General features: G+C 52.0%; 1 protein-coding gene across 3 annotated transcripts in view; it reads right to left on the bottom strand.

The window, feature by feature from the left end:
* PTPRN2 (protein tyrosine phosphatase, receptor type N2) overlaps positions 1–27,599 on the bottom strand; it is a 668,485-nt gene that overhangs the window by 438,844 nt on the left and 202,042 nt on the right. For all 3 annotated transcript variants that reach the window (XM_021079161.1, XM_021079162.1, XM_021079163.1), the window contains 2 exons: positions 17,658–17,760; positions 6,927–7,086 (listed from right to left, as the gene is read on the bottom strand). In XM_021079161.1, the coding sequence (XP_020934820.1) occupies positions 6,927–7,086; positions 17,658–17,760 (263 nt within the window). The remainder of the gene's footprint in view (positions 1–6,926; positions 7,087–17,657; positions 17,761–27,599) is intronic.

Below are 27,599 nucleotides of genomic sequence, written 5' to 3'. Positions count from 1 at the left end.
AAGAATGTGTATTCAGCTGTGTTTAGGCGTATCATTCGGTAAATATTAATTAGGTTAAGTTGGTTGTTGGTGGTGTTCAAATCTTCTATATCCTTATTTTATCTATTTATATAATCAGTTACTGACAGAGAGTTGAAATCTCTACAGATGATTGTGGACTTGTATATTTCTCTTGAATATTCTCATGGTCTTGCTTTTTGTATTTGAGGCTCTGACATTGTCAGTTCAATAAAGATTCCTAAGTCATTTTAACGAACTGACCATTTTCTCATTCTAAAGGGTCTCTCTCTCTGATAATACCCCTTAAAGTATACCTCAATTAATATCAATACGGTCACTATACTCTTCCTGTATTTAGAGATTCCATTGTCTATATTTTCCACACTTTTGCTTTCAACTCATGTGTGTCTATTTCATTGGCTTTGGCTTTAGTAGAATATAGCTGAAGCTTGTTTTTTTAATTCAGATTGCTTTTCATTTGAAGGGCTTAGCCCATTTGTATTTAAAGCAATGATAGAGTGGATCTCAATAATTTTATCAAGAAATTTTAGTTTCTCAATAATTTTATCAAGAAATTTTAGTTTCTTGATATTTGCTCATATTCAACCCATCCGCTAGTTGTTCCTCTCTTCCTCCCTTCATTCTTTTTGTGGGTAAATGAGGCATTTTTAACATCCCATTTTATCCCTGAATTGACTTTTACTTATAACTATTTTTGCTTATTTTTTTAAATGGTTGCTGTAAAAATTATAATGTGTGTCTAATGTATCACAGTGTATGTTCAAATAATATCCCAGAATTTCACAAATCAAGTTACAGCAGTATAATTACAGTATTCCTACCTACGCTTTGTGCTTATTGTCATATATTTTTCTTCCACATGAGCTAAAAACCATGCAATCCATCTTTATCATTATGCTTTAGACATCCAATAGCTTTTATCCAAAATTTTTATATGTTGTGTGTATTTATATTTACCTGAAAATTTACTATTCTGGTGCATTCCATCTCTTTTTGTAAATACTGACTCCTATACGGTAACACTCTTCTTGACACCAAAGACCTTGTTTTGGCATTTCTCCAGTACAGGTCTTCCAGATACAGCTTCTTCCTGTTTCATTCTGAACAATATGGAATTCTAAAGTGACAGGTTTGGCTTTTTTCCTGGTCTTCTGATGAGAACTAAGACTTCATTCTTATAAAACACTCCCCTAGGTGTAAAGTGCCTTTTTTTTTCCCCCCTGAAGACGCCTTTAAGATTTTTCTCTTTCTTTTTCCTCCCATTCTGTCATGATACGCCTAGATTTGGTTTTCTCTGAATTTATCTTGCTTGAGGTTCGCTAAGCTTCTTTGATCACTGTTTTGATAACTTTTATCCATTTGGGGGAAAAGCCAGCCACTATTTCTTTAAATATTTTGTCTGCCTTATTCTCTCCTAGGACTCCAATTATACACATGTTGGAGTATTAGATGCTGCCCCATGTATCTTGGATGTTTTGTTTAATTGTGTACTCTTTCTATGTTCTTTTGTTTCCTTTTTGATCACTTCTGTTGACCTGGCTTGAAGCTCACTGGTTCGCCCCTCCATGGTCTATTGGCTTGAAGCTCACTGGTTCACCCTCCACAGTCTATCACTAACTCATCACATGAGTTCTTTACTTCTGATGCTGCTTTAATTTTCAGCATTTGCATTTAGTTCTCTTTTATTGTTTCCATCCCCTGCTACAATTTTCCATGTGTTCATTTGTGCTCTTTCACCCTTCCCACTCGATCCTTCAACATATTTATATTAACTACGAAAATATCCTTTCCGAAGAATTCTGCCAGCTAAGTCATATCTGGGATATTCTCTTAGTGACACTTTACTCTCTTGACCAAGACTGACATTTTCCTGCGCCTTCACAGGTCTCTCAGTTCTCGATGGTGTGCAGGAAATCCTGCACAAAAGAGTGATGGAGAATTAAGCTCATGACATCTGACTCTAGACACTGGCACGTCCCTCCCTCTCTCAGTCTGCTGATGGAAGCTGAGTCCATGAAATCTATCTTGGAAATGGGTGTGGATTTTGTGGCGGTCAGTCCGATGCAGTCCCTGATGACTATAGCAATGTCCAGGGCAGCTGGGGGCCTTTTCCTCAGCAGGGCTCAGACCTCAGCCCCAGCGCAACCCTGAAGATCTTCATGCTTCGCACACAGCTGTTGGTTTTCTGAACCCAGGGTCTCTGAGCTGTAGCTCAATACAGCTGTGAGTTGCTCAAGGTATCTTTCCCTGGCTTTCTGGGCCGTTTGTAGATCTTTCTGCACCACATCCCCTCGTGCCAGGGATGCTGAGGGCTGAGATGAGCTCAGAAAGGCCTGGAGCTCCTTGGGAGGGTCTCTCAGCCCTCCTCCCTCTCCCACCCTGTGTCCTGCATCCTGTGTGTCTCATGTACTCGGGGCTCTGTGCCCCTCCCTCCCCCACCCCTGTGTCCTGTGTCCTGAGTGTCTCATGAACTCGGGGCTCTGTGCCATCTGCTTCTGGATCCTATGCGCACATCAGTTTGAGGCACTGCCAACAGTTCCTCAGAACCCAGGCTGCTGCCCCCTCTCCCCTCCTACGGTCCCGGCCTCTGGGGAATCAGCTGTGGTCTCTTCTTCCCTGCGTGAGTTCATCACCTTCTGAATTTGGCGCATTCAGGTTTCTCTGTGTCCTCGGCTCTCTGGGGCTTTTTCAAGCCTGGGACTTGGTGGCCCCCCAGCTCATTCCTGCAGGGTGGGCTTGGCGGTGGTCGCTTGACAGCCTGCACTTTGAGTCCATTGAAACATCTTCACCTGCTGGCTCTGGTTGTTCTTCCAATGCCAGCCTCCGGGAGCCCTGGACCCCCCTTCACTTCTGGTTCGAGTTCAGCCTTCCCTCCAGCACAGCACCTGCTATTCTTAACCGTATCTTTTTGTCTACCTCACCCAGTAAGACTGTAAAATCCCAGCACCTAGCACAGCTTCTTGCACATTAAAGATGCTTAAAACAATGGTTCCAAAATAAATAAGTTATTTGCGGCATTTCCAAATGAGGGATTTGGGTTTCGACCTCCTCCAGAGCATGGGGTAAACTGGGACCTACGACGTTCTCTTAATGAGCCAGCGCCACTGGGGCTGACGAAAGCAGGGGCGGGTCTCCACCACTACCCATGCAGAAGGAGGGGTCCACACTGCTGCAGGGATGGCGTGAGGGACCCAGCAGGAGTGGAGCTGGGCGTCCTGCTTAAGGGCGCTGTGATGTTACACCATCTAGCTTCTGTTGGGCAGCAACCAGACCAAAGCACTAAAGATACGAAATTCACAGCCTTTCTCCACCGAGGGCTCCTTTTCTGAATCACCTTTGTGCCCATCACGCTGGAATGACGGTGTGGAGATGACCAGAGAAGGCGCTGATCAAACTAGACGTTTCTGAGAGGGAGGGGGAACCAGCCAGTCACTGAGATGGGGCAACAGGCATAGAGTAGCGCGGTCCAGATTGGGCCATGAGGTATGGCCATCCTCCTGCGGGTTCTAGAAATTACGGAAGCCCAACTGGACAGAAGGTGGCCGAGCTGGACAAGACCAGGGCCAGCCCATATTCTTGAAAGGGAGAGCAGAGAGGGATGCAGGCAGCAAGCGAGGTCCCTCCTCTGCCATCCAGCCCGGTGGCCCAGGTAGCCTCGGGGCCAGTTGGTCCACACCCCAGGAGCTCTGCCCTCGAACCACATCGACCACAACTTCCTGGAGGAAAGAACGGTCCTGGCAAAGACACACTTTCTTCCAAAACAGCCAAGGCTGCTGGGGAAACACAGCCCAGGGCCGCTGAGTCAGGACTGGGAAGATTGCAGCAAATTCTGCGGACTCATGTGAGGGCCCAGGAGGGGCCGTGAGGGCACGCGTCTGCCCGGAGCCGCCGTCAGCCGGGCCCGTGGCGTCAGCAGCACAGCACCTCCCAGAGGCTCACCCACCACCCACAGGGGCCTGGAGTTTGCTGCAGCTTGTCTCTAACTCCCAGCGTCTCGCAGTGCTGACAGCAGGTGCCGGGGAGTCAAGGGCTCGGTCCCCCGCAGGTGACTTCGTGCTGCTCTTGGTCCAGGGAGCAAGTTCTAGTCACGCCTGGCTCACTCGTTTTAGTAGCAGAGCTAAACTCGTAAAATGACCAAAAGCAAACGAGAAATGTGGTGACGAGGTCAGGACTGACAACCAAGGCGTCCACGGCGCCAGCTGCATGCCCACTGCACCAACGCCTTGCCCGCCTTCCCTTCCGGTTCTGCAGCCTGGACAGAAGGCCACGTGTGCAGTGTCGCTGTCACGTCAGAAGAAGGCACGTGGATCAGCGGATCAGCATCGCGGGGAACCCGCCCCTGAACCCTTTCAAACGTCCCTCCTCCAGCACAGAGCTGGCACAGGGCTGCACGCAGCTCCCTTCCTGGACCGTCCGTGCCCAGCGCCCAGGCTCCCAGTGTGATGCACTGGGTACGGGAGCCCAGCCTGAGCTGAACCTCAGGGCCTTTTCCTAAAGACACAGCAGGGGACGAGAAGGAAGACAAAAATGACCTCACCGGTGCAGGTACCCAGGTTTCCGACGTGCGAGAGGACTGGGCGGAAGGGGAGTTGAGTGCGACGTGGAGACTCGAGATCTGCACCCGCCCGCAGGGGGCCGTCAGAGGCCCCTCCTGGTTTGATTCCCGGCATGGGAAGCACTGACCAGGTTCACTCCGAGCAGAGCACTGCCCCCTGATTCTCCTTGCAGAGACGAGAACTCCAGCAAGAATCCAGCAGGCGGTACGCACACTCGGCCTCGTTTTCATTTTGTTTTTAAAGTGGGTATTGCAATTAACAATAATAACTACTTTTTTTTTTTTTTTGGTCTTTTTGCCTTTTCTAGGGCTGCACCCACGGCATATGGATGTTCCCAGGCTAGGGGTCGAATCGGAGCTGTAGCCGCCGGCCCACACCACAGCCACAGCATCGCGGGATCCGAGCCGCGTCTGCGACCTACACCACAGCTCACGGCATCGCCAGATCCTCAACCCACTGAGCGAGGCCAGGGATCGAACCCGCAACCTCATGGTTCCTAGTCGGATACGTGAACCACTGCGCCACGACGGGAACTCCGATAATAACGACTCTTAACTGAAGCCTTGGCTGAGAGTTTCGTGTGTTTTCCTGCTTAATCCTCATGATGACGTCATGGCCACCGCTGCAGCTTTCCGTCAAGGACCCTGGAGGACGGAGAGGAGAAGCAGCCTCCCGACGCCACACAGCCCTGGGCAAGCGCGGGGCCTGAGCCTCTCCCACCACCCTGGCCCTTCCAACGCCCCCCGGAAGAGCTCTGTGGGACCCGTTTCACCCCCAGGAAAGCGAGCTGGGCATCTGGTTGGTGACAGTGCTTGGTCCCGTCAGTGCATAATGACAAAACCCAGTTTAACATTTAAAAAATACAGTAACCAGTGTTAGGAGTTGCCTCGCGGCTCAGCAGGGTAAGGGTCTGGGGTTTTCGCAGCCCTGACTCTGGTTCCTGCTGTGGCGTGGGTTCGATCCCTGGGCCGTGAACCTCCAGGTGCCACAGGCACAACCAAATACACAAACATATAAGGCAGTGTAGTGGACCCGGGGGTGGCGGCTGACGTCTGTGCTGAGAAGCCTGCAGACGGCCCGGGGAACAGCCAAGGGGAAAGGCAGGGAGCCAGGGGCAGTGGGCTTGAGTGAAGGGGAGCCGGCCGGCCCTCATCATCCGATTTCCCTCCAGGGAGGGGCCCAGCCACCCCCAGCCCACCCTGCAAGGCCGTGGGGCCGAGCCCCAACTCCACCACCAGATGGATTCTGAAAACAGGCTGAAGACCCTGCTGGGCAGCTGAGCTGGCAACCGCGTCACCACCCCCTCCTCAAGGAGCTGCAGACATGCGAGAAGTGCCACCAGGTGGTGTTCCCACGCACGGCCTCTCGACGGCGGTCTGGCTAGAACCGCCCACCTCTGCACGGCTGGGCACACGTCAGGACTCTGCCAGGGCCTCCTTGGTCCAGGGCCACCATGAGGCCTCCGCCACGTGAGGCTGGACCCTGGGCAGTGGCCACACAACCGATGTCGACCCCTGGTGTCTGCCCACACCTGCGGGCAGCACACGTGAGGTCTAAGTGTCCTAGTTCGCTGAGGTCCTGAAGCAACGGGGAGGCCTCGGAAAGGAATGTGTGCCCCTCGATCCAGCCCAGGGCTGGCCGAAGTGACGGGGAAGAGCGTGAGAGCAGCCGAGTGCTCCTGGGGGCCCAGGGCCACGTCGCCGCGGAGGAACCCGGGGAGGCGAGAAGCAAACGCGTGCACGCCTTCACCCCGGCATCGGCGCGGGGAAGGAGAGTCGGTCAACTTCTGCTGATGGAACTAACGGTGCCAACGCAGGTGCGAGTGTGGCCGTCAGACCCCAGCCATGCCCAGGTCTGCCTGGACGTCGCTGCTCAGGGTGTGGCGCCCCAGCTCTGACTCCCTCTCTAGACCCTTTTCTTCCCACGTATCGACACCTGGCAACTCCGTTTAACCAGCGGTCATAGCATCATGCACACTTTCCACACGAAAGGTCATGAGATTTCTACCTGCTTCTGTAAACTGCTCCTTTCCATACGCTTTGAATCCAGACTGGCCTCGGTGCAGAGCGAACTCCCCCAGGGCCAGCACACCCCCAAGGACGCGAGAGGGGTGTCCCAGGACCTCAACCTGCAGTGCCCACGCCAGGGTGGTCTCAGCAACAGGACATGGCTCACACTGTGTCCACCTCCTCCCTGCCGCGTCCCTCGCAGGGGACCCCGCAGCCACACAGCCAGGTTTGGGTCCAGGCCATGGGTGCGGGCGCCCTCCCCCGGCCCAGGATACGGCAGATAACCTGAGAAGCCCCAGGTACGGGCCCAGCCCAGCCCAGAGAAAGCTCGGAGGGTCACCTGCAACAGCGGCCTGTCGAGCTTCGGCCCGGGGAGCGTGCGCGGGGCGGCAGCCTGGGACAGGGCCTCCAGGTAGGGCAGGTAGCGCTGAAGGGCCTCGGCCAGCACCTCGCCCTCCAGGCGGAGGCTCTGCTCGTCTTGCACATTCCACTTCGAGCTCCTGCAAAGCAAAAGGAAAGCGTGAGCCCGTCCACACGCGCTGCATCCATGCCACCTGGTGCCCTGCACACGCCATGGCGGGAAGGAGGGCCGTGCCAGGATGGGGGCGCCAGGCCAGGCGGTGGGCGGGCCCCAGCCTTCTGCGCTCTCTGCTGCAGGCTGGAACCCCCCCAGCCTGCTGCCCGGACATCATGAAGACCTGGCGAGTGACCCCAAGTAGAGCGCCAGCCCTGTGGTCCGCCCCCTACAACAGCCCCCGAGCACCAGGGAAGGAGACAGACTCTGAGGGGCAGAGACCCCGGGGTGGGGGAGGTGCCTGAGGACAGAGGAGCCCTCGTTCTGCCGCCACCTGCCCTGGGCCCCCATCTCAGCCCCCGCCCCCGCCCCGTGTGCACACCGTTCAGAGAGGTGGGGGTGGCACATGGTGAGGGAGGACGGCCCCGAGGACCCCATGTCCCGACCTCCCCAAGCGGGGACCAGACAGGTTCCGAGGTGCAGGGCAGAGGTGGTGAGAAGGGGAGCAGATGGAGCCAGCCCGCTCGTCAGCGGACCCCTCCATGCCCTGGTCGTCCCTAGTGTGACCATAAGGTCCTCAGACGAGGAAGGGCTGTCACACGAGGAAGACGGCCAGCTCGGAGGACGGGGCCCCGGAGCAGCCCAGCCACACCCGGACCTCTGATGACAAGACTGGAAACGATAAACGTGCACCGTTTACCGTGTACCCACAGATCTGCAGTGCCCGTCACGCAGGCGACCAGCCCGGTGCCAACGTACCACTGAAGAGTGGGTTGGGAGCTCGGGTCGCGCTGGCCTGTCCGCAAAGGAGCTGCCGGTCACGTCCGCGTGGTGGAAGAGGCGCTGGGCCCGGGGCCAAGGCACCTTCCCACCCGAAGGCCAGCGAGGAAACTGCCCTGGGTGGGGGCCTGGGAGACAGCGGGGCCAAGGCTGCAGACACTGCTGCCTGACTAGACGTGACTCTGGGGACCTCGGGGAGGCTGTCCATGCAGCTACGGACTTAGGCTCAGACTCGTTAAGAGCCCTGCTTCCTGGCCGAAAAGGGTCCCTCTGCCAAGAACAGCCTAGACGGAAGGTGGCCACGGGATCAGCAAGCAGCAGCTGAGAAAGTCGGGACCACAAGGCCCCCCAGAGGCACCAGACAACACCTCAGAACCCGCGTGGGCCTGGGGTGAGGCCTGGGGGTGGGGAGGGGGCGGCCGCCCTCCAGATTCCTCTCTGTCCTCCATCCACCCCGGCTTCTGAGAGCCCGGCCGCTCTCTGGAGCCCTGGCCCAGCCCACGTGCAGCTTCACGGCTGTGCTCATGCCGGAAGGGCCGGGGAGGGACTCAGACGGGACACAGAACCTGAGTCCCCGGGCTCAGACCTCCTGCCATGCGAAGGGCCAGCCAGGGGCCGTCTGGACACTCGCTTTCTCTCCAGCACGCGCTCCTGCCCACAACTCCCAAGGGGCGACGCTGCCATCCGGACAGGTGGCAGGGCCGGTCCCAGACCATCGAGCCAGGCTTTGTGCTGAAAAGTCCCTCGCTGGTTTACCTTTTTCTCCCACATTTTACCACAAGCCAGCGGCTGTGTTAAGCCTGTTGGCGACACAGCCCTGTGCACGGCAGCTCCACTCCACTCGCGGCCCCGTCACGCCCCAGGGACCCATCATCACCCTTGAGTCCCCTCTTCCTGCACCTCCACCTCAGCTGCCCGCCAGGCTGACCCACGTCCGCCCACTTCCCTCCAGAAGCCACCGGGATCTTTAGCAAAGGGCGACCAGATCCGACCATTGACTGCTGAAACCCCACCCATGTCCCGTGTCCCTTGTCACTCCCTCCTCAGCTCAGAGACAGCTTCGCCAACCGTTAGGGTTGGGGTTAGGGTTAGGGTTAGGTTTAGGGTTAGAGCATCCTAAGTTTCTTCAGCTCCTAGTCGAAATTACCTTCTGTGTTCACATATGGGCTTTTTCTCACTATGTATCCTTTCACCGGAATGAGAGCTGCTGCTAAGGAGGGGCCACATTCTCCTGTGCTTCTCTGGTCCATTCCTCTACCCCGGAATTTGCACAGAGCCCAAGTCAGGGCAGGGACTGAAGACATCGTGTCGACGGAGTGAATGAGCTTGGAAACATGCCTGGATGCTGGGTTGACACAGCATTATCTTAAAACCCTGGCATTTCCCACGGCTGACCTGTCATGCAGCACCTTTCCAGTGTTCGGAAAAGCATCTCTGTGAAACCTAAAAACTTCTCCTACTTGGAATATATTTAGGACAACAAAGCTGATTATGGTGGTGAAATCAGAGTGCTTCAAGTTTTAAAAATTTTTATTTATTTATTTTGGGGTTTTTTAAAGGGCCACGCCCACGGCATATGGAAGTTCCCAGGCTAGGGGTGGAATCAGAGCTATAGCTGCCGACCTACACCACGGCTCACGGCAATGCTGGATCCTTAACCCAGTGAGCAAGGCCGGGGATCGAACCCATATCCTCATGGATACTAGTTGGGTTTGTAACCCGCTAGTTATGGACTAACAGGAACTCCCCGAATATGTCAAATTTATAACATGGATTTCCTTCCTTTCTTTCCTTTTTTTTTTTTTTTTTTTTTTTTTTAGGGCTGCACTTGCAGCATATGGAGGTTCCCAGGCTAGGAGTCGAATCAGAGCTGCAGCTGCCGGCCTACACTGCAGCCACAGCAACACCAGATCCAAGCCGCATCTGTGACCTACACCCCAGCTCAAGGCAACTCCAGATCCTGAACCCACTGAACGAGGCCAGGGATCGAACCCGAATGCTCATGGATACTAGTTGGGTTCTTACCCCACTGAGCCACAACGGGAACTCCTGGAATGCTGCAGATCATATTCTTGGTTGGAAAACATGGCTTGTCCCCTCCTTTTTTAAGACAATGAACCTTTTTAACTAACACAACGCTCAGCCCTGTTACACTCTGACACTGGCGACTCCCCACGACCGAGTTGCGCTCTGTCCCTGGTGCTCAGTAAACGTGGTAATGGTTTTCTGAATCATAGGTAACTTCAGACGATGCACCGAGGTGCATCGCAGGTGCAAGTGAACGCAGGTGCAAGTGAACACGCCTGAGCATCGGGGCTGCACGTAAGAAAAGCCTGGGTTTTTCCCTGTGCCCTTGATGTTGAACGAGACTGCCCCAGCAAGGGGCACCGCGGGCGGGCGGCACCAGGAGGGCCAGGAAGAGTGGCATGTGCCAGGGATGTGACACGCTCCCTACTTCTTGTCTTTCCGTCCCTTCTCCGATGATTCTATCTGGAGAAAGATGGCTTTTCAGTAATAATTTGATTTTCACTCTTATTTACAAACGTACCCCATTCATATGATAAAAAGCCATAGGATAACTGGAGAAAGCGAGCCATTCTGCTGCACAGCAGTGGGAGTCCCACAGCCCCAGCAGGGCGGGCGCGGGTAGAAAGGCGGCAAGTGCAGGGGACAGATGCTGAGGCCATGCCCGCCTCCAGTCTGGGCAGCCCAGATGCGAGAGCAGGCCCGGGTCCAGCACCGCAGGGCTGGCTCCCTGTTGGGTGGCACCTCTCACTGTAGCCGAGATGCAGCATCCACGGCCTGCCGCAGGTCACCTCGGAGGACATGCACCAGCCCTGGCCTGGCCACCCCGAGCCTGGAAACTTCCTGCACTCCCAACCCAGACATGGAGGCCTCCCTGGGCGCCCTGGGACCAGGACCTCAGAGCCGCACAGACACCTGCAGAGGAAAAAAACCTCACTGTCGTCCAGGGAGGAACCGAGGCTGGCACGTCACTGGGCACCTGGCACCTCGAGCTCTCCCCAAAACGAGACCAACAAAACCAAGCTTCCTCTCGGCCTGGCCCCGTCCACGCTCACACCTCAGGGGACAGGACAGCCATAGCCGGGGTGTACAGTGAGCATGCACTGCTGGCCCCCGGCGCCCCCCGCCCAGGTCCAGAACGGCCCCGGTTACCCAGGCGGACTCTGCTCCGGTGCAGCAGTGAGGACCACGCTCTGTAACGGGAGGACCTCCCTTCCGAGTAACGAGGCATCGGCAGTGACCACAGGGTGGCGTCACCAGGCTGGCACATCTGCGTGGGTGCCTGCGTATGTGTGTGTATACGTGTGTGTCTCTGCATCCACGTGTGTGTCCATAATTCTGTGTCTGAGTGTCCAGGTCTGTCTGCGTGTCTCTGTGTGTCTGTGTCTTTATGTGCATGCGTCTGTGTGTGGCCGTGTCTGATCCGGTGTGTATATCTATGTATGTGTCCACGTGTCTACGTGTGTGTGTGTGTGTGTACATGTGTGCCCTTATGTGCATCCGTGTTAATGTGACTGTGTCTCGTGTGGGTCCGTAAGTGTCTGTGTGTCTGTGCGTGTGTGCTTTGCAGGTGCCGGGTGAGGCTTTGTGACTGCACATGAAGACCCATTTGCTGATAAACCCGATCCACTTTGAGTGTCCAGCTGGTGCCTTGGGTGTGTGTTTCCTGTGATTCAGACACACTTTGGGAGAGGCGGCGGTGGCGGTGTGGGTGGGGGGTGAGGTGGAAGCGCCTTGTTACGGATGCCACACTCCTAAGGGAGCAGAGAGCAGGCTCCCGGCAGGTGTTTTCCCGTAGGGAGTCTGATTTCCAAGAACAGACCCCTCGTATTAGGGGGCTGAGTATCTGCAGTTCACAACAGCTGGGACTTCCTGAAAATCTTACCTCAGTTGGTCAAACTGTCCTGTTTTTTATTTCTGATGCCTTTTCAAGTTATGATGGCTCAGGTTTAATAGGCAAATAAATTATAGGGAGCTGTCCAGTTCTTTGAATTTCAAATCGTGGCTAGCACTTCCTTGGCCTTTTTTTTTTTTTTTTTTGTCTTTTTGCCATTTCTTGGGCTGCTCCCGCGGCATATGGAGGTTCCCAGGCTAGGGGTCTCATCGGAGCCGTAGCCACCGGCCTATACCAGAGCCACAGCAACGCGGGATCTGAGCCGCGTCTGCAACCTACACCACAGCGCACAGCAACGCCGGATCGTTAACCCACTGAGCAAGGGCAGGGACCGAACCCGCAACCTCATGGTTCCTAGTCGGATTTGTTAACCACTGCGCCACAACGGGAACTCCAAACTTGTCCATTTTTAATGAATGAAACATCATGTTCTGTGTTGTCTGAGTGTAATCCGATGGAGGCCAGTTGGCCTTTCTGGATGGTCTCTGTTTCCCTCACTGATGGTTAAGCAACGTAGACAGAACCTCCTTGAAAACGTGCCTTTAAACTGTCGCATTCTCCTTCCCCGCCTGCCTGCTGGCTAGCGCGCTGCCGGTGACCCTGACCGTGAGCGTGGCCATCGCTGGGCTGGGCCACGGCAGCACTCAGCTTGCAGATGACCTTCGCCCTGCCGTCCGGCCTCGAGGAGCTCAAAACCTCTTAGTGCCCATCTTCGACCTCGAGGGACGAAGAGACGCTATGCATGGGTCCCGCGGGTCCCTGTCCTGCTTCCCTGCACCGGCTTCAGGCTCCAACTACGCAGGCCGCTTTATGCTGTCACCCAATTTTCTGGAGAAAAAGACTCCGACGTATAAACAGAATCTCTGCCAAGAGCACGCAGTGACCTGCTTCTCACCCGGTTTCTCAACGACCCCAACCTCATTTAGTGATCACTTCCGGGCCTTTCTGTCTCACACATAAAGAGAATTTACAGGCCTGGATGTCGCTGGAGCCACCCACGCAACGATGCAAAAGTGTCACGAGACCCTTTGCTCTCTTCCTCCTTCCTCAGTGCAGCCCTGGCTGGATGCCCGCCTGTGCCGGGCATATGCCTGGCCCTAGAGACACACCAGTCAGGGGATCTGCTGGGAAGCGGTGAGAGATCCCAACGGATTCCTCCACGAATAATGACACAGACCTGTCACTTCAAAAGCTCTCAGGAAAGCCTGAAGGTGATGGCCACAAACTGAACCAGTAAGAAAACAGAGTTACAAACACTAGAGGACGACAGCAAAGCGGCCAGGCCCGCAGAGGGACAGAAAGAAAGCACAGCGATTGGGGTCTCGGGGGCGGTGCAAACATGGGCACCACACTGCCCTCGGGGGGCTGGAAAAGCGCCACCGGACATCGTTCATAAAAGCTGAATGCAAAACAAAAAGAGTCCAAAGGGCCGGATTTTAAAGGACTAATTAGGCAGCAAAACAGAGAGAGCACAGGAAAGGCAATTCTGATTTTAGAAAAGTGGAATCAAGACCAAAAGCATCAAACCCAACAAAGGCTCCTCTTAAAAGCAGCAGCAGGGAGTTCCCGACGTGGCGCAGAGGAAATGAATCCGACCAGGAACCATAGGTTGTGGGTTCAATCCCTGGCCTCGCTCAGTGGCTTAAGGATCTGGTGTGGCCATGGCTGTGGCGTAGGCCAGCAGCTGTAGCTCCGATAAGAACCCTAGTCTGGGAACCTCCTTATGCTACAAGTACATCCTAAAAAGCAAAAAAAGAAAAAGCAAGGAGTTCCCGTCGTGGCGCAGTGGTTAATGAATCCGACTAGGAACCATGAAGTTGCGGGTTCGATCCCTGGCCTTGTTCAGTGGGTTAAGGATCTGGCATGGCCGTGAGCTGTGGTGTAGGTTGCAGACGCAGCTCGGATCCGGTGTGGCTGTGGCTCTGGCGTAGGCTGGTGGCTATGGCTCCAATTAGACCCCTAGCCTGGGAATCTGCATATGCCGTGGAAGTGGCCCTAGAAAAGGCAAAAAGACAAAAAAAAAAAAAAAAAAAGAAAGAAAGAAAAAAAAGACAAAGCAGCAGCAGGTGTGACGACTGTGGTGAAGACGTACTGCCGAGAGGTCCTGGGCAGAGAGTCGGGACCCAGGGGGTGTAAAGGAAAGCATACTAACAATGGAAGAAAGACATTTACAGAAACACAGTTTTGTCTGAGAAGTTCCAGCAAGTCAAAATAAAGGTAATTAGATTTTGAGTAGTATAATTCATATTTACATGTAATTATAAATTTATATAATTATAAACTATACATAAACCTACACTCTGTAAATAGTGAATACAATATTTTTTGAAATATCCATTAAAAATTAATACAGGTATGCGATAAATTAGACTATAAAGAAACCTCAAATTTTTAAAGAGTAAAAACTGAACATACCATGCTCTGACTAAAATACAGTAAACCTGACATTAAAGTCTAAAAACAAGAACACATAAATGTGAAAAATGAAAGTCTACACTTACTGTTCATAAAGGATATAAAATTACAGTTACATTGGAGTTTCCGTCGTGGCACAGCGGTTCACGGATCCGACTAGGAACCATGGGATTTCAGGTTCGGTCCCTGGCCTTGCTCAGTGGGTTGAGGATCTGGTGTTGCTGTGAGCTGTGGTGTAGGTGGCAGACGCAGCTCGGATCCCGCATTGCTGTGGCTGTGGTGTAGGCCAGTGGCTACGGCTCTGATTAGACCCCTAGCCTGGGAACCTCCATATGCCATGGGAGCGGCCCTAGAAAAGGCAAAAAGAAAAAAAAAAATTACAGAACCAAAGCAAATCAGCACGCTGGCATCACACTGGTGCTCACAGGAGAATCTGCAGCCTTAAGTGCTTTTGCTGCTTTTTCATAATGAATAAGTAAAGCTCAGAACAAAACTGTTAGCGCGAGAATTTTCATATAAAAACGATACATCTAAGGGTGGTAGAGAGAAGAAAATCCAAGAGATCATTCTTTTTCAAATTTGTGTTAAGAGGATAAAGAGAAAAATCAACGGCAAATATGTCATAACTACAGTGAATGATTTTTAAACTATGACCCGACACTGTGGATCGCACCCAGTTAGCGAAGGTGGAGATTCCCATGAAAAGGATAGCAGTTCCCCGCAAACGCGTCAGTGCCCCAAACTCACACACCGAAACATGAGAGCGTGTCTTACCAACAATCTCCGAAGACAATGGAAGTGCTGGGAGCTCTACCTCCCAAGAAAGATCACTCAGGACACACACCAAGCAGCCGACGATTCAATGCTAAAGAAAGCTCCACCACAGGCGTCTGAGAAGAAGGAAGGCTATGCCGTGTGTATCCCGAGGCCCCAGGGCCCCGACAGAGCCGAGGAAGAAGCGTGGGTGTCATGACTCCTGTTCCTGCAGCTGGGTCATCGGGCAGAGTCCCCAGGAAGTTTAATAAAGGAACTGACTGCAAAGATGCAGCAAGACCAAGAGAACCAACATGCTAACGGTGGAGGGAGAGTTCTAGTTCAGAGCCTGGGGCCGAGGGCCGTGAACTTGGCCAAGCGGTGGGTGTGAGCCATCCCACCCTCCAGGCCGATGCTCAGTGGCCCCAATAGGGGCCTGCAGCAGGAGGGGGCGTAGGAAACTAGAGACCATGGAGCTCCCCCCCACCCCCACCAGACAGGGCTCTGCTGTTAGACTGAGCTTCAACGTCCTCAAGGAAAGAAACCAGAAATGCAGCCCCCAACACCTAAGCACGCGGTGTTCCCATCAGCAATGGTACCCGCCTTCATGGTTCAGGCTGGAAAACTATTTCCACTCAATACAGTCAGTGAAGAGTCACCGGCCTTACAAATAAAGATTCTGGACAGAAACAAACAAAGCAGGAAAACACAAAAAATACTTTTTAGGAGCTCCCTTCATGGCTCAGCGGTTAACGAACCCGACCAGGACCCATGAGGATGCGGGTTCTATCCCTGGCCTCACTCAGTGGGTTAAGGACCCGGTGTTGTGGTGAGCTGTGGTGTAGGTCACACACAGCTTGGATCCGGTGTTGCTGTGGCTGTTGTAGGCCGGCAGCTGCAGCTCCAATTCAACCCCTAGGCCTGGGAACTTCCATATGCCACGGGTGCGGCCCTAAAAAGAAAAAAAAAATACTATTTATACAGGAAATCCATATAGAAAATTCCAATCTCTACATAGGTGTAAATTTTTTTTTGGCAGCTGCACCCATGGCATGCAGAGATTCCAAGGCCAGGGATCCAACCTGCACCACAGCAGCAACCCGAGCCACTGCAGTGAAAATGCCAGATCCTTAATCTGCTGCAACACATAGGAACTCCTGCATCTGTGTGTTTTAAACTTGTAATCTCACCAGTAATTTTAAAAGCTAAGTTACTATTTTTCATAACAAACAGGCATTTTAAAACAATGACAATATTAATACTGGTGGGAATGTGGTGACCTCAGTATCTGTCCACCCACATGTCTCAGCTTGTCTGATTTCTCAGGGCTGCTCTCCCTGGAAATGTTCATTCGATGCGTCTGGTTTTTCTGCCCGGTTGCCACCTGTCTAGACCACATAAGGAGTTATTCCTGCTCCGTTTTCCCCATTCTCCTACGCCCTGTTCTTTGACCTCCTTGGTGCAAAATCAAGGTTATTCCGGACGGCGCCCCAGGCTCAGTACCTTTTCACCACGGAGCAGGGGGCAGTGCTGAACCCAAGTGTCTCAGACCAGCGGGGAGATGAGAACGGAAGTCAAGAGTGCTTGACCCGGGCTCTTGCCTTGTTTTATCTTTACAGAACAGACCACGGGGCTGGGGAGTTCCCATCGTGGCCCAGAGGTTAAGGGATCCGACTAAGAACCATGGTTGCGGGTTCGATCTCTGGCCTTCCTCCGTGGGTTAAGGATCTGGTGTTGCCATGAGCTGTGGTGTAGGTTCAGACGCGGCTTGGATCCCGCGTTGCTGTGGCCCTGGTGTAGGCCGGTGTCTACAGCTCCGATTGGACCCCTAGCCTGGGAACCTCCATATGCCCCGGAAGCGGCCCAAGAAATGGCAAAAAGACAAAAACAAAAACAAAAACAAAAAAGCAGACCACGGGGGCCCACTGTCAAGCTCAATACTCTGCAGGCGGAGCACAAAGGACCACAGCTCCCACCATCGCGAGACCCCAGGGTCTGCGGGCGAGCGAGCCCCCGCGTGAACGCGCCCGCCCCGCTCCGGGTCTGACCCCACAGGAGCCGGGGCTTGGCGGCGCCCTCTGCTGGATGGACGTGGGCCGACGGGCGGACCCGAAAAGCTTCTTAGGGAGGCGATTCCGCGAAGGTGACAGACACAAGACTTTGGAGGGAAATGGCCTTTTCAAGGAAGCCTGGGGGGAAGGGCCTTCCCGGTTGTGTGCAGCAGCCCGACAGCTGGGCGGACGCAGCGGGCTCGCCGCGCTGTCCCTGGAGGGAGTTCTCGGCTCCTCAGCGGTTCCTCCCTGCACAGGTGGGCGGGGCTTGCACACCCCCTCACATGCGAGGAGGATGGGACGGAATGAGCTTCCCGCTGGTTTCATCCTGCTTTTTTGTACCTAGGCCGACATCAGTTCTTCCTGGGAAACGAGAATCCCTGACTCTGCCTTCCACCAAGGCCCTGAAAACGCAGACTTTCCGAGGGTCTGGGGAAGAGGTGGGGGAGCCCTTCTGGGCTGAGCATGGCCGCGTAGGAGGGTCACTCCCCTGGGCCAGGACCGTGGGGAGGGGCGCCTGCCCCCTGCTCCCTACACACATGCCACCCCCCAAACTCCTGTCCCAGGAAGAGGAGGCACCTGTGCCGCCAAAACGGGGGAGGGGGCTGGCGGCCAGCAAGGAGTCGGGGCGCGCGTTACCTGGCTGCGCTGGAGGCTGCTGGCCGGCGCGGGTAGGTCTGGGGAAGGCTTGAAAGCTCCCGGGCCATCACCTGCTGGCTGGGGTCGTCCTGCCAGGCGAGACCTGCGGGGAGAGACGCACACACTGCATTAACACGAGGTCCAGTCTCCTGAAACCAGGGGTTTGGCCGCAATACCGTCAATCCGCCAAGACCCCTTCTCCCTGCAGTTTGTTACAAGGTCTTCTCCGGGAAATCCCAGCTTTCTGAGGCTCCTGGACCAGAAATGTGTGGGTGCCTTGCTCCATGGAAGAGCCAGGCGTGGCAAGGCAACCCACCTACTTAGGTGCGAACCCCCACTTAGGGGGGCACCCCCACACTGCAGTAAGAAGAGACTCCAGCCAGGGGAAAGAGGGAAGCTCGTGGACCTGGACAGGTGTGGACACAGCCAAGATACTCCTGCCCAAAGCGCCCACGGGGCCACTCTGCCTGCTCGCCGCCACATCCCGGAGACCTGTTCTTCCCAACCCCGTCCTGCTGACGAGCCACGCAGTGGAAAGGAAATAACGGGTATTGTTCCTGTGAAAGCAATTATCATGGGGCTTAATGTACTGTATCTGGGAGCCAATTACATTATATTTATACTCAAATGTTATGACAAAGAGCTTTGTAACAAGGGCGAAGTAGTTATGAAGGCAAAAGCCATGTGATTATGCATTAATTACATGCGCTGCAGATCACATGATAATTACGCTCCGCATTACCAAATAACTCCCAAGAATAATTATTATGCAATTTGTACATTTTAGATCTTATGGTAACACTTTAGTACTTAGAACTACCCCATGCAATTATCCATAATTATCTAATCACTAAATATCGTGTAATTACAGAGATATATTTTTATGCCCCGCACAAAAACACACTACCAAAATCTTCAAATCAGGATGCTGTGCTTGTGTGTGTGTGTGTGTGCGCGCACGTGAGTGCAAGAAGGTCCAGAGCTCACTGTGGACACGCGTCCTGGGGGGCGTTAAAAGGCCAGCTCCTACATACCAGCCGCCTTCACGAGCACACTTGAATCGCTTTTCAAATGCAAATCGGACGTTTTTAAATTTACACATGGCAAGAATCAAACAGTTGGAACCATTGGAAATCTCCGAAGGCCCACTGGCATTATCCAAAGTGGAAGCTGTTGGGAGATTCACCCCCAGGCTGCCTCCTACGGGAGCCGGCGAGCCGCTGAATTCGAGAAGTGGTGTCTGGAGAGAGGTCACCACGGGCAGGCCCAGCCCGCAGGCACTGATACCCTTCCTGTGGGATTACATGTGCTCGATAATGAGCCAGGTCGTTCCGTTTGCCAAAAGCAACTAAAAAGGCCCCACAGGAATGGAGTGGCTGTCATTGGTCCACTCTCAGAGGGGCTCTCAACTGGAAGCGCACCTGCAAAGTTGACATGACAGCTAGCACCGTGGACGCAGACCACGGGCCTCGTAAACCACGCCAGTCCCGAAAGGACGGTCTTAATGTTACGATCTACCAGCAAACAGAAAACACCAAGCACGCCAAAGGAGCTTCCTATGAAAAAAACTCATTTTTAAAAACTTAAATAACACAGAGGTCCTGTCATGGCACAGTGGAAACAAATCCAACTAGGAACCAGGAGGTTGTGGGTTCGATCCCTGGCCTCACTCAGTGGGTTAAGGATTCTGCCTTGCTGTGAGCTTTGGTGTAGGTCGCAGGTGTGGCTCGGATCTGGTGTTGGTGTGGCTGTGGTGTAGGCCAGCAGCTGCAGCTCTGATTCGACCCCTCGCCTGGGAATCTCCTTATGCCACATGTGCGGCCCTAAAAAGCAAAAACAAAAAAACTTAAACAACAGAACTTCAATAATATTTGGATCTAGAGAGCAGAGAAGTCTTCCCTGTGCCGACTCTGGGGTCTGTAAGGAAGCCTCGGTCACAGCAGGTGGCCGCCTGGGAGAGGTCGTCCGCTTGTGACGCGATCCCCGAGCCCAACGGCAACCTCCCGCCCAGATTGCTAAGCTCTCCTGGGGGCAGGAGGAATGGCCCGTGGATGGGGGAAGCAGAGGTGGGCAGAGGTCAGGGCTCCACGTCCACCCTGAACTTCGCTCGAGGCTGGTCATTGGGAAGATGAGGAGACACACTTGACCTGCTTTCCTGCCAGGTACAGCCAGTCCCCGGAAGCTGTGTGCGTGGAAGGCTGGGCGGGGGAGAGAAGACACAGGCGGGCCAGGGACCTGGGGACCCGAGAAACAATGGGGGCTGGGCCCTGGTTTCCCGTCATCTGTGATCTCAGACCCAGAGCCGAATCAGCAGCTTGATGCCAACAAGGCCCCAGCTAAGGTCACTTCTCTAGCAGGAGGGCCAGGAAGGAAGTGACTTACAGACTGTGGACAACACAGCACCAATCCAACCAGACACCATGGAAGAAGGCGCCCCACCCCCACCTGTGCCCCACCCCCACCTGTGCCAACAAAGCCGAGAGGCAACCTGGGCACCCTCCCTCTGAGGCAGAGGGACCTGCCATGTCGTGAGCAACCGAGCAAAGAGTGGGGTTCCTCACCCCTCGTGTCAGTGGAGACCCCCCAGCAGTGGGGACAGAACCCTCCCTGCAGGTGTCAGCACAGGTCCGCAGAGAACCTGGACTACTGTATCAAGTGTCAGCAACAGAGCCCCACCCCTGACCCCACAGAGCAGTGCCAGGAAAAGCCAGCTGAAGCATAGAGTTTAAATGAAATCCAGACTCTCATAATAAAATACAAAGATGCCCAGGTCTCCACAGAAAACCACTCTTACCAAGACCAAGAAAACATCAAACCCAATGAAAGAAAAGACAACAGGAGCAATGACGCTGATACCAGGGAGGTGCTAGCATTATCTGACAAGGACTGCAAGGCGGCCCTGATCAAAAGGCTTCAGTGAACAATCATCAACACTCTTGAAACAAATGAAAAAACAGGAAACCTCAGCAAAGAAATTAATACGAGATGAACCAAGATAAAGTATTATAACTGAAAAATGCAAGGATCAAAATAAATAGCTCACTGGAAGCACTTAATAGAAGGGTGGAGGAGGCAGAAGAGCCAGTGACCTGGAAGAAAGAACAGCAGAAACCACCCAATTCCAGCAACAGAGAGAAGACGGTATGAAAAAAAAGGACAGAGCCTCTGGGTTGTGGGGCTATAATAAAAGATCTAACATTCATGTCATCAGAGACCCAGAAGGGGAGGAGAAAGAAGGCAGAGCCGAAATGGCCCTCGAAAAAGCGATGGCTGCAAATTTCTCTGTTGGGGCAAGTGACATAAACCTAAAGGTTCCACCCCAAATGGGATAAACCTAAATCTCCTCCAAGACACATGATAATTAAACTTCTGAGGACTAAATACAAAGAAAAAGATCTTGACAGTAGCCAGAGAAATGACACCTCACCTACTAGGGGAACATAGTTCAAACGACAGAGGAGTTCTCATCAGAAACCATGGAGGCCGCATGAAATCACATGACATTTTTCAAGTGCTGAAAGAAAAAAGCTGTCAATCCAGAATTCTAAAAGTCTACCTCTCCAGATACCCAGTGAAAATATGGTTCAGGAATGACAGGGAAATGAAGACATTCTCAGATAAAGGAAAATGAGAGCATGTTTTACCAGCAGACCTACCCTAAAAGAATTGCTAATAAACTTCCCTCAATAGAAAAGCGATGGGAGAAGAAGAAACCTTGGAATATCAAGAAGGAAAAAGAGCATGAAAAGTAAAGCTGTCAAAAAAAAAAAAAAAAAGAAAAGAAAAAAGAAAAAAGAAAAGAAAAGAGGAGCTCCCGTCATAGCTCAGTGGTTAATGAATCCAACTAGGAACCATGAGGTTGCAGGTTCAATCCCTGGCCTCGCTCAGTGGGTTAAGGATCTGGCGTTGCTGTGAGCTGCGGTGTAGATCACAGATGCAGCTCAGATACTGCATTGTTGTGGTTCTGGCATAGGCCAGGTGCTACAGCTCTGATTAGACCCCTAGCCTGGGATCCTCCATATGCTGTGGGTGCAGCCCTAAAAAAGACAAAAAAAAAAAAAAGTAAAGCTGTGAGAAAGTACAATAACATTCTCCTGAGTTTTCTAAACTATCTTTAACAGTTGAAGCAAAAGTGATTACATTGTTTGATGTGCTTTTAAATATATGTAGAGAAAATATTTTAAAAAAATAAAAATAAATATATGTAGAGAAAATATTTAAAATAATTATAATAAACAAGGAGGAAGAATCATAAATGGAGGTAAGGTTTCTATACCTCTTCTCAAAATGGTAAAATTACAGCCCTAGTAAATTGTGACAGTTTTGTATATATAATGTACTATCCCTTGCAACCCCTAAAAAGGCTGTCAAGAGTTACACTCAGAAACACTATAGATAAATCAAAATGGATCTGCTGGAAATTACTGACATAATCTAAAGAGAATACAGAGAAAAAATAGAACAAATAGAAGACAAAAAAATAAAACAGGAGTTGAAGCCTTAAGAAATCAATAATTACATTAAATGTAAACAGGCTAAATTTCCAACAAAGACAGACAATGACTGAGTGGATTAAAAATGCATGACCCAGGAGTTCCCATCATGGCTCAGCAGCAACGAATCTGACTAGCATCCATGAGGATGCACATTTGATCCCTGGCCTTGCTCAGTGGGTTAAGGATCTGGCGTTGCTGTGAGCTGTGGTGTAGGTCGCAGACACGACTCAGATCCTGTGTGGCTGGGGCTGTGGCTGTGGTGTAGCTATAGCTCCGATTTGATCCCTAGCCTGGGAACCTCCACATGCCATGGGTAGAGCCCTGAAAAAAAAATAGACCAAAAAAATGCATGACCCAGCCATAGCCACATGCTATTTATAAGCAATTTTCAGGTGAAAGTAAAAGAATGCAAAAAGATATATCATTAATGAAAGGAAAGGAGCAGTGGCTATAGGAATAGCAGATCAATTAGTCTTCAGAACAAACAAAATTACCAGGGACAGAGGCATAATGTAGTGATAAAAGGGTAATTCCACCATGAAGACACAGCAACCCCAAATGTACACGTGCCAAACGCCAGAGTTGCACATATGTGAAGCAGAAACTGACGAAATTGTCTACATCGTCATCATCCCAATTACCCTGCGGGACATGTGCACCTTTGTGCAACGAAGATGGACCCATCCCTGAATTCAAAATAAAACTCAGCAAAATGAAAGAAATCAAAGTCATTTCGAGTATGTTTGCCAATCACACTGGAATCAAACTAGAAATCAATAACATTAAATATAACAACAAACTTTCCCAAACACTTGGAAATTAAACACTTCAGAATAATCCATGAGTCAAAAAGAACCCAAGGGAAAAAATACAGGGAACTGAGTGAAAGTACAAAGCAGCAAAATCAGCGGGGGTTGTGTGGGGGGGGTGGGGAGGCACCATTAAAACTGTACTGAGTGAAATTTTTAGCACTAAATGCTTACATGAGAAAAAGTCTCAAATCATCTAGATTCCCACATGAAGAAGCTAGAAAAAAAGGAGAGCAAAATAAACCCAAAGCAAAGAGACAGAAGGAAATAACAAAGAGAAGCAACCATCACAATGGAGAAATCGGTGAAAACAAAATCCGGTTCCCTGAAAAGATCGGTACAATTGGCAAACCTCTAGCACGACTGACAACGCAAAGGAGAGAAGAGTCACAAATTACCCAGCAATAAAACAGGCTCTCAGCACAGAGCCTCAGACCTCATAAGGGAACCGACAGGTTCACCCACACAGGAACACAGCAACGAAATGAACTGGACCCATTCCTCAGAAAACACATATGAACACAACTCATCCAGTATGAAACAGATCATTGGACAGCCCTATTACTGCTGAGGAAGTTTAATTCAGAATTTAAAACCTCCCCCGTTGCTCAGGGGGTCAAGGATCCGGCGTTGCCATGAGCTGTGGTGTAGGTGGCAGATGCAGCTCGGATCCCAAGTTGCTGTGGCTGTGGTATAGGTTGGCGGCTGCAGCTCCAATTAGACCCCTAGCCTGGGAACCTCCATCTGCCACGGGAGCAGCCCCAGAAATGGCAAAAAGACAAAAGAAAACAAACAAACAAAAAAACAAACAAAAAAAAAAACCTCCCCCGAAAAAGAAATCTCCAGAACTAGATAGTTTCACAGGATAACTCTACCAAACATTTAAGGGAGAATTAACATGGATTCTACACAATCCCTTCCAGAAAAGAGAAAAGGAGGCAACAGTTCCAAATGAATTATGTAGCTAATATTAACCTGATAGCAAAAACAAAGACAGGACCAAAAAGAAAGAAAGAAAGAAACCTGCAGACCAATACCCCACATGAACATGGACATAAAAATCAGTAAGATAAGAGTAGCATATAAAATAGATGCAAATAATTGTACATCATGGGGTTCATTCCAGGGATGCAAGGCTGGTTTAATCCAAAATAAATCAATCAATTCAACACCTACTCAAGGTGAAAATTCTCTGAAATATAGGCATTGAGGGTAACCTCATCGACTGGATAAGAAACCTCTACACAAGACCTCTGCCGTTTGAAGGTCCCGTTAAGAGAGTAAAAACACAAGTACGAAGACGAAGAACATAGTTCAAACGACACAGTCACCAAGTGACCAGTCTCGAGAATATACACAGAGCTCTCAAAACTAAACATTAAAAAAAATCCAGTTGGAAAATGCGCGGAAGACCCGAAGAGGAATTTCATTGACAGGGACACACAGATGGCACGTTGCACGCGAAGACGTGCAACCGCGAGAGCCGTCAGGGAAAGGCGCCCAGCGAAACACCAGTGCCCGCTCATCGGAAGGACTAGGGTAAAAAGCAGCGACAGCACTAGGCTCTGGCGAGGAGCTGGAGAAACGGGATCCCCGAGACATTTCTGGTGGGATTGAAAAAAGGCACAGCCACCCTGGGAAAAACCGTGCGGCAGTTTCTTAAAAAAATAAACGTGCACATCATACGACGCAGCAGTCGGACCCTCGAGCGTTTATCCCACAGAGAGGAAGACCGCATGCACACACACACAAATTATATAGCAATGTTTATCACCGTTTTATTTAAAATACCCCATCACTAGAAACAGCCCAGATGCCATGCAGTGAGTGAGGGTGAAACCCACAGGTCTGTCCACACCGTGGACTGGCGCTCGGCAGTAGAAACTCCACGATGGAAAGGAAGGAACTGCAGACCCAGTCACCGCCTGGAAGAATCTCCGAAAAATCCTGCTGAGTGAACCAAGCCCGTCCCCACAGGTGACTTCACTTACATAACACACGTGACCCACGCTCACGTGCCACGTCAGGCAGGTGCCCCCGACCTCTCGCCACTCACAGCCCCGGGTGGCCGCAGATGGGCAGGTAACTGGCCAACATCCAAGCTGACATGAGATAGTAACATAACAGGCACGAGCACACAGCTGTGGAAATAAAGCAACCAAGAGATGCGTTTGGGACCAGAAACCGGGAAAACTTCACGGAGCAAAGCTGTATTTGGACCCAGGCTGGAAGGATAAACAGAATCCTAGCAGATGGAGAGGCTGGGAAGCGCCCCAAGATAACAGAGGAGCGGGAGGAGGCGGCCGCGACACACGGTTGGAGAGGGTGTGCGTCCAGGGATAGGGTTGGGGACCCAGGGTGGAGCGTGAGGGTGAAGCCACAGGAGGCTAGGACACCACACCAGAAGGGCTGGCATCTTGTGCATCCAGCGGGCAGCCATAAAGAGCTACCAAGTAGGACAGAAATTCCAACTGTGTCTTAGAAAGATGATAAAATCACCATATTAAAAATTTGGGGAGTCCTCATCGTGGTACAGTGGAAACAAATCTGACTAGGAACCATGAGGTTGCAGGTTCGATCCCTGGCCTCGCTCCATGGGTTAAGGATCCGGCGTTGCCATGAGCTGTGGTGTAGGTCGTAGACACAGCTCAGATCTGGCGTGGCTGTGGCTGTGGTGTAGGCCGGCAGCTGTACCTCTGATTCCACCCCTAGCCTGGGAACCTCCATATGCCGAGGGTGTGGCCCTAAAAAGCAAAAATAAATACATACATACGTACATAAACATTTTAAAATAATAATATTATCTATCCAACAAGCCAGGCACTATCCTAGTATTTCTTGTTTAATCCTCATGATTCGTGAATAATAGAGACAGCAGAGAGAAGGAAAAAGTGTTAGGTAAGCGTTGTGACCTCACAGAGGGGGGACCTCATGGTGTGGGGACCTCACAGAAGGGGGACCTCACAGAGGGGGGGACCTCACAGAGGGGGACCTCATGAGGGGGGACCTCACCGAGGGTCCTTGCGGCCAAGTGGCACTTTGGGCGGAGGCAGCATGGGCAGGGCCTGGGCTTCGGGGGAGGAAGGGTGTCAGCACCTGGGGACAGCTTTCAGGGAGAACAGGGCAGGATGGAGGGTGACCCCAGGAGGGAAGAGGGTGTTTTCTCAGCATCAGCCTGTTTCCCTTCACCGGAGAGAAGCCAGACTCACAGTCCACCCCCGAGGCCAGGGCCTGGCCTGGCATCCAGGGAGCCCCAGGTCAGGGCAGCGCAGGGCTTGCGTGGGTGTGACGCAGGGTTTCACAGTCGTGGGAGATGCGCGGCATCGCTGTTTATAAGTTAGGCTGGAACCTTTGCATCCAAGACTTTCAAACATGGAGCCGTATGGTCTACGATCGTTTTCTCTGCCTCTTTGAACGGTGTTTTCAAAGACAGCGTTCAAGCCGTGCAAGCCGTCGGTCTCGTTATTACACATTCACACTTCATTTGCACGTTGAAAACTGTGATTATCAACTGACTTATTGACTTCCTTGTAAATAACTTCTTCCTCCCACCTGGCACCCCGTAAATTTACACCCCTTCCCGTAAGCCTTCCAGGAGCTGCGCGTCACCACTGCTGGGCATGTTCCGAGAGGGCGCGGCCGGGTTACGGAAGGACGATCCCAGGGGACACCTTTAAAGACGTGAGCAACAGCAGCGGTCTCTCCGAGGTGAATACCTTGCAAGGCAAATCGCATGCCCGAGACCGTCCCCGCTGGTACCCAGTGCGCCCCTCGGCTTCCGGGTGCTGCGCAGGGAGCGGGGGCAGCACGCGGGCGGCCGCTGGCCCTGAACACCACCCACTCAGCCCCAGATGAGGAGCGTGGCTGAAGAGCTCTGGCCTCTCTGTTGTAAAATCAATCATTTACAGACATTCTCTTTTACACAATCTGAACATCAACGAAAAAAAACATGGACCCATTTGTCACTGCAGGAGAGAAGCCCCTGGAAAGTTTCCATCTGCTAGGGCAAGTTTAAGAAGGCAGAGAGGACGCACCTGGAATGCGAAATGCATCTCGTAGCCTTTGGTGGTAGAGCAAATTCCATCAACATTATTAGTCAGGACGAGCTTTCTTTTAAAAGAGAAAAGCTGAATTAGGTAATTAAACTTGGGTAATTAAACTTGGTTTCCATCTTGGGATGTGTCTTTGTGTGTGTGTGTCTGTGTGTGCATGTAATTAAAACACTGCACCATGAGGGCCTCCCGCCAGGGGGACCACCGCGTAACTGCCCTCGTGAGTTTGAGGGACTGAAAACACAGCTGCTGCTGACTTGACGGAGTGCCCTAGTGTTTTTTATTTTTATTTTTATTTTTTTTGACTTTTTGCCTTTTCTAGGGCCACTCACGCGGCATATGGAGGTTCCCAGGCTAGGGGTCCAGTCGGCACTACAGCTGCTGGCCTGCACCACAGCCACAGCATCGCAGGATCCGAGCCGCGTCTGCGACTCATACCACAGCTCAGGGCAATTCTGGATCTTTAACCCACTGAGCAAGGCCAGGGATCAAACCCGCCACCTCATGGTTCCTAGTTGGATTCATTAACCACTGTGCCATGATGGGAACTCCTGGAGCTCCCTATGTGGGCTGCTCAGCTTCCTG

Source organism: Sus scrofa, chromosome 18 (genome assembly GCF_000003025.6).
Source record: "Sus scrofa isolate TJ Tabasco breed Duroc chromosome 18, Sscrofa11.1, whole genome shotgun sequence".
In the NCBI taxonomy this organism is placed as follows: domain Eukaryota; kingdom Metazoa; phylum Chordata; class Mammalia; order Artiodactyla; family Suidae; genus Sus; species Sus scrofa.
Note: the sequence above shows the minus strand (reverse complement) of the source record. Positions and strands in the feature narration are given on the sequence as shown.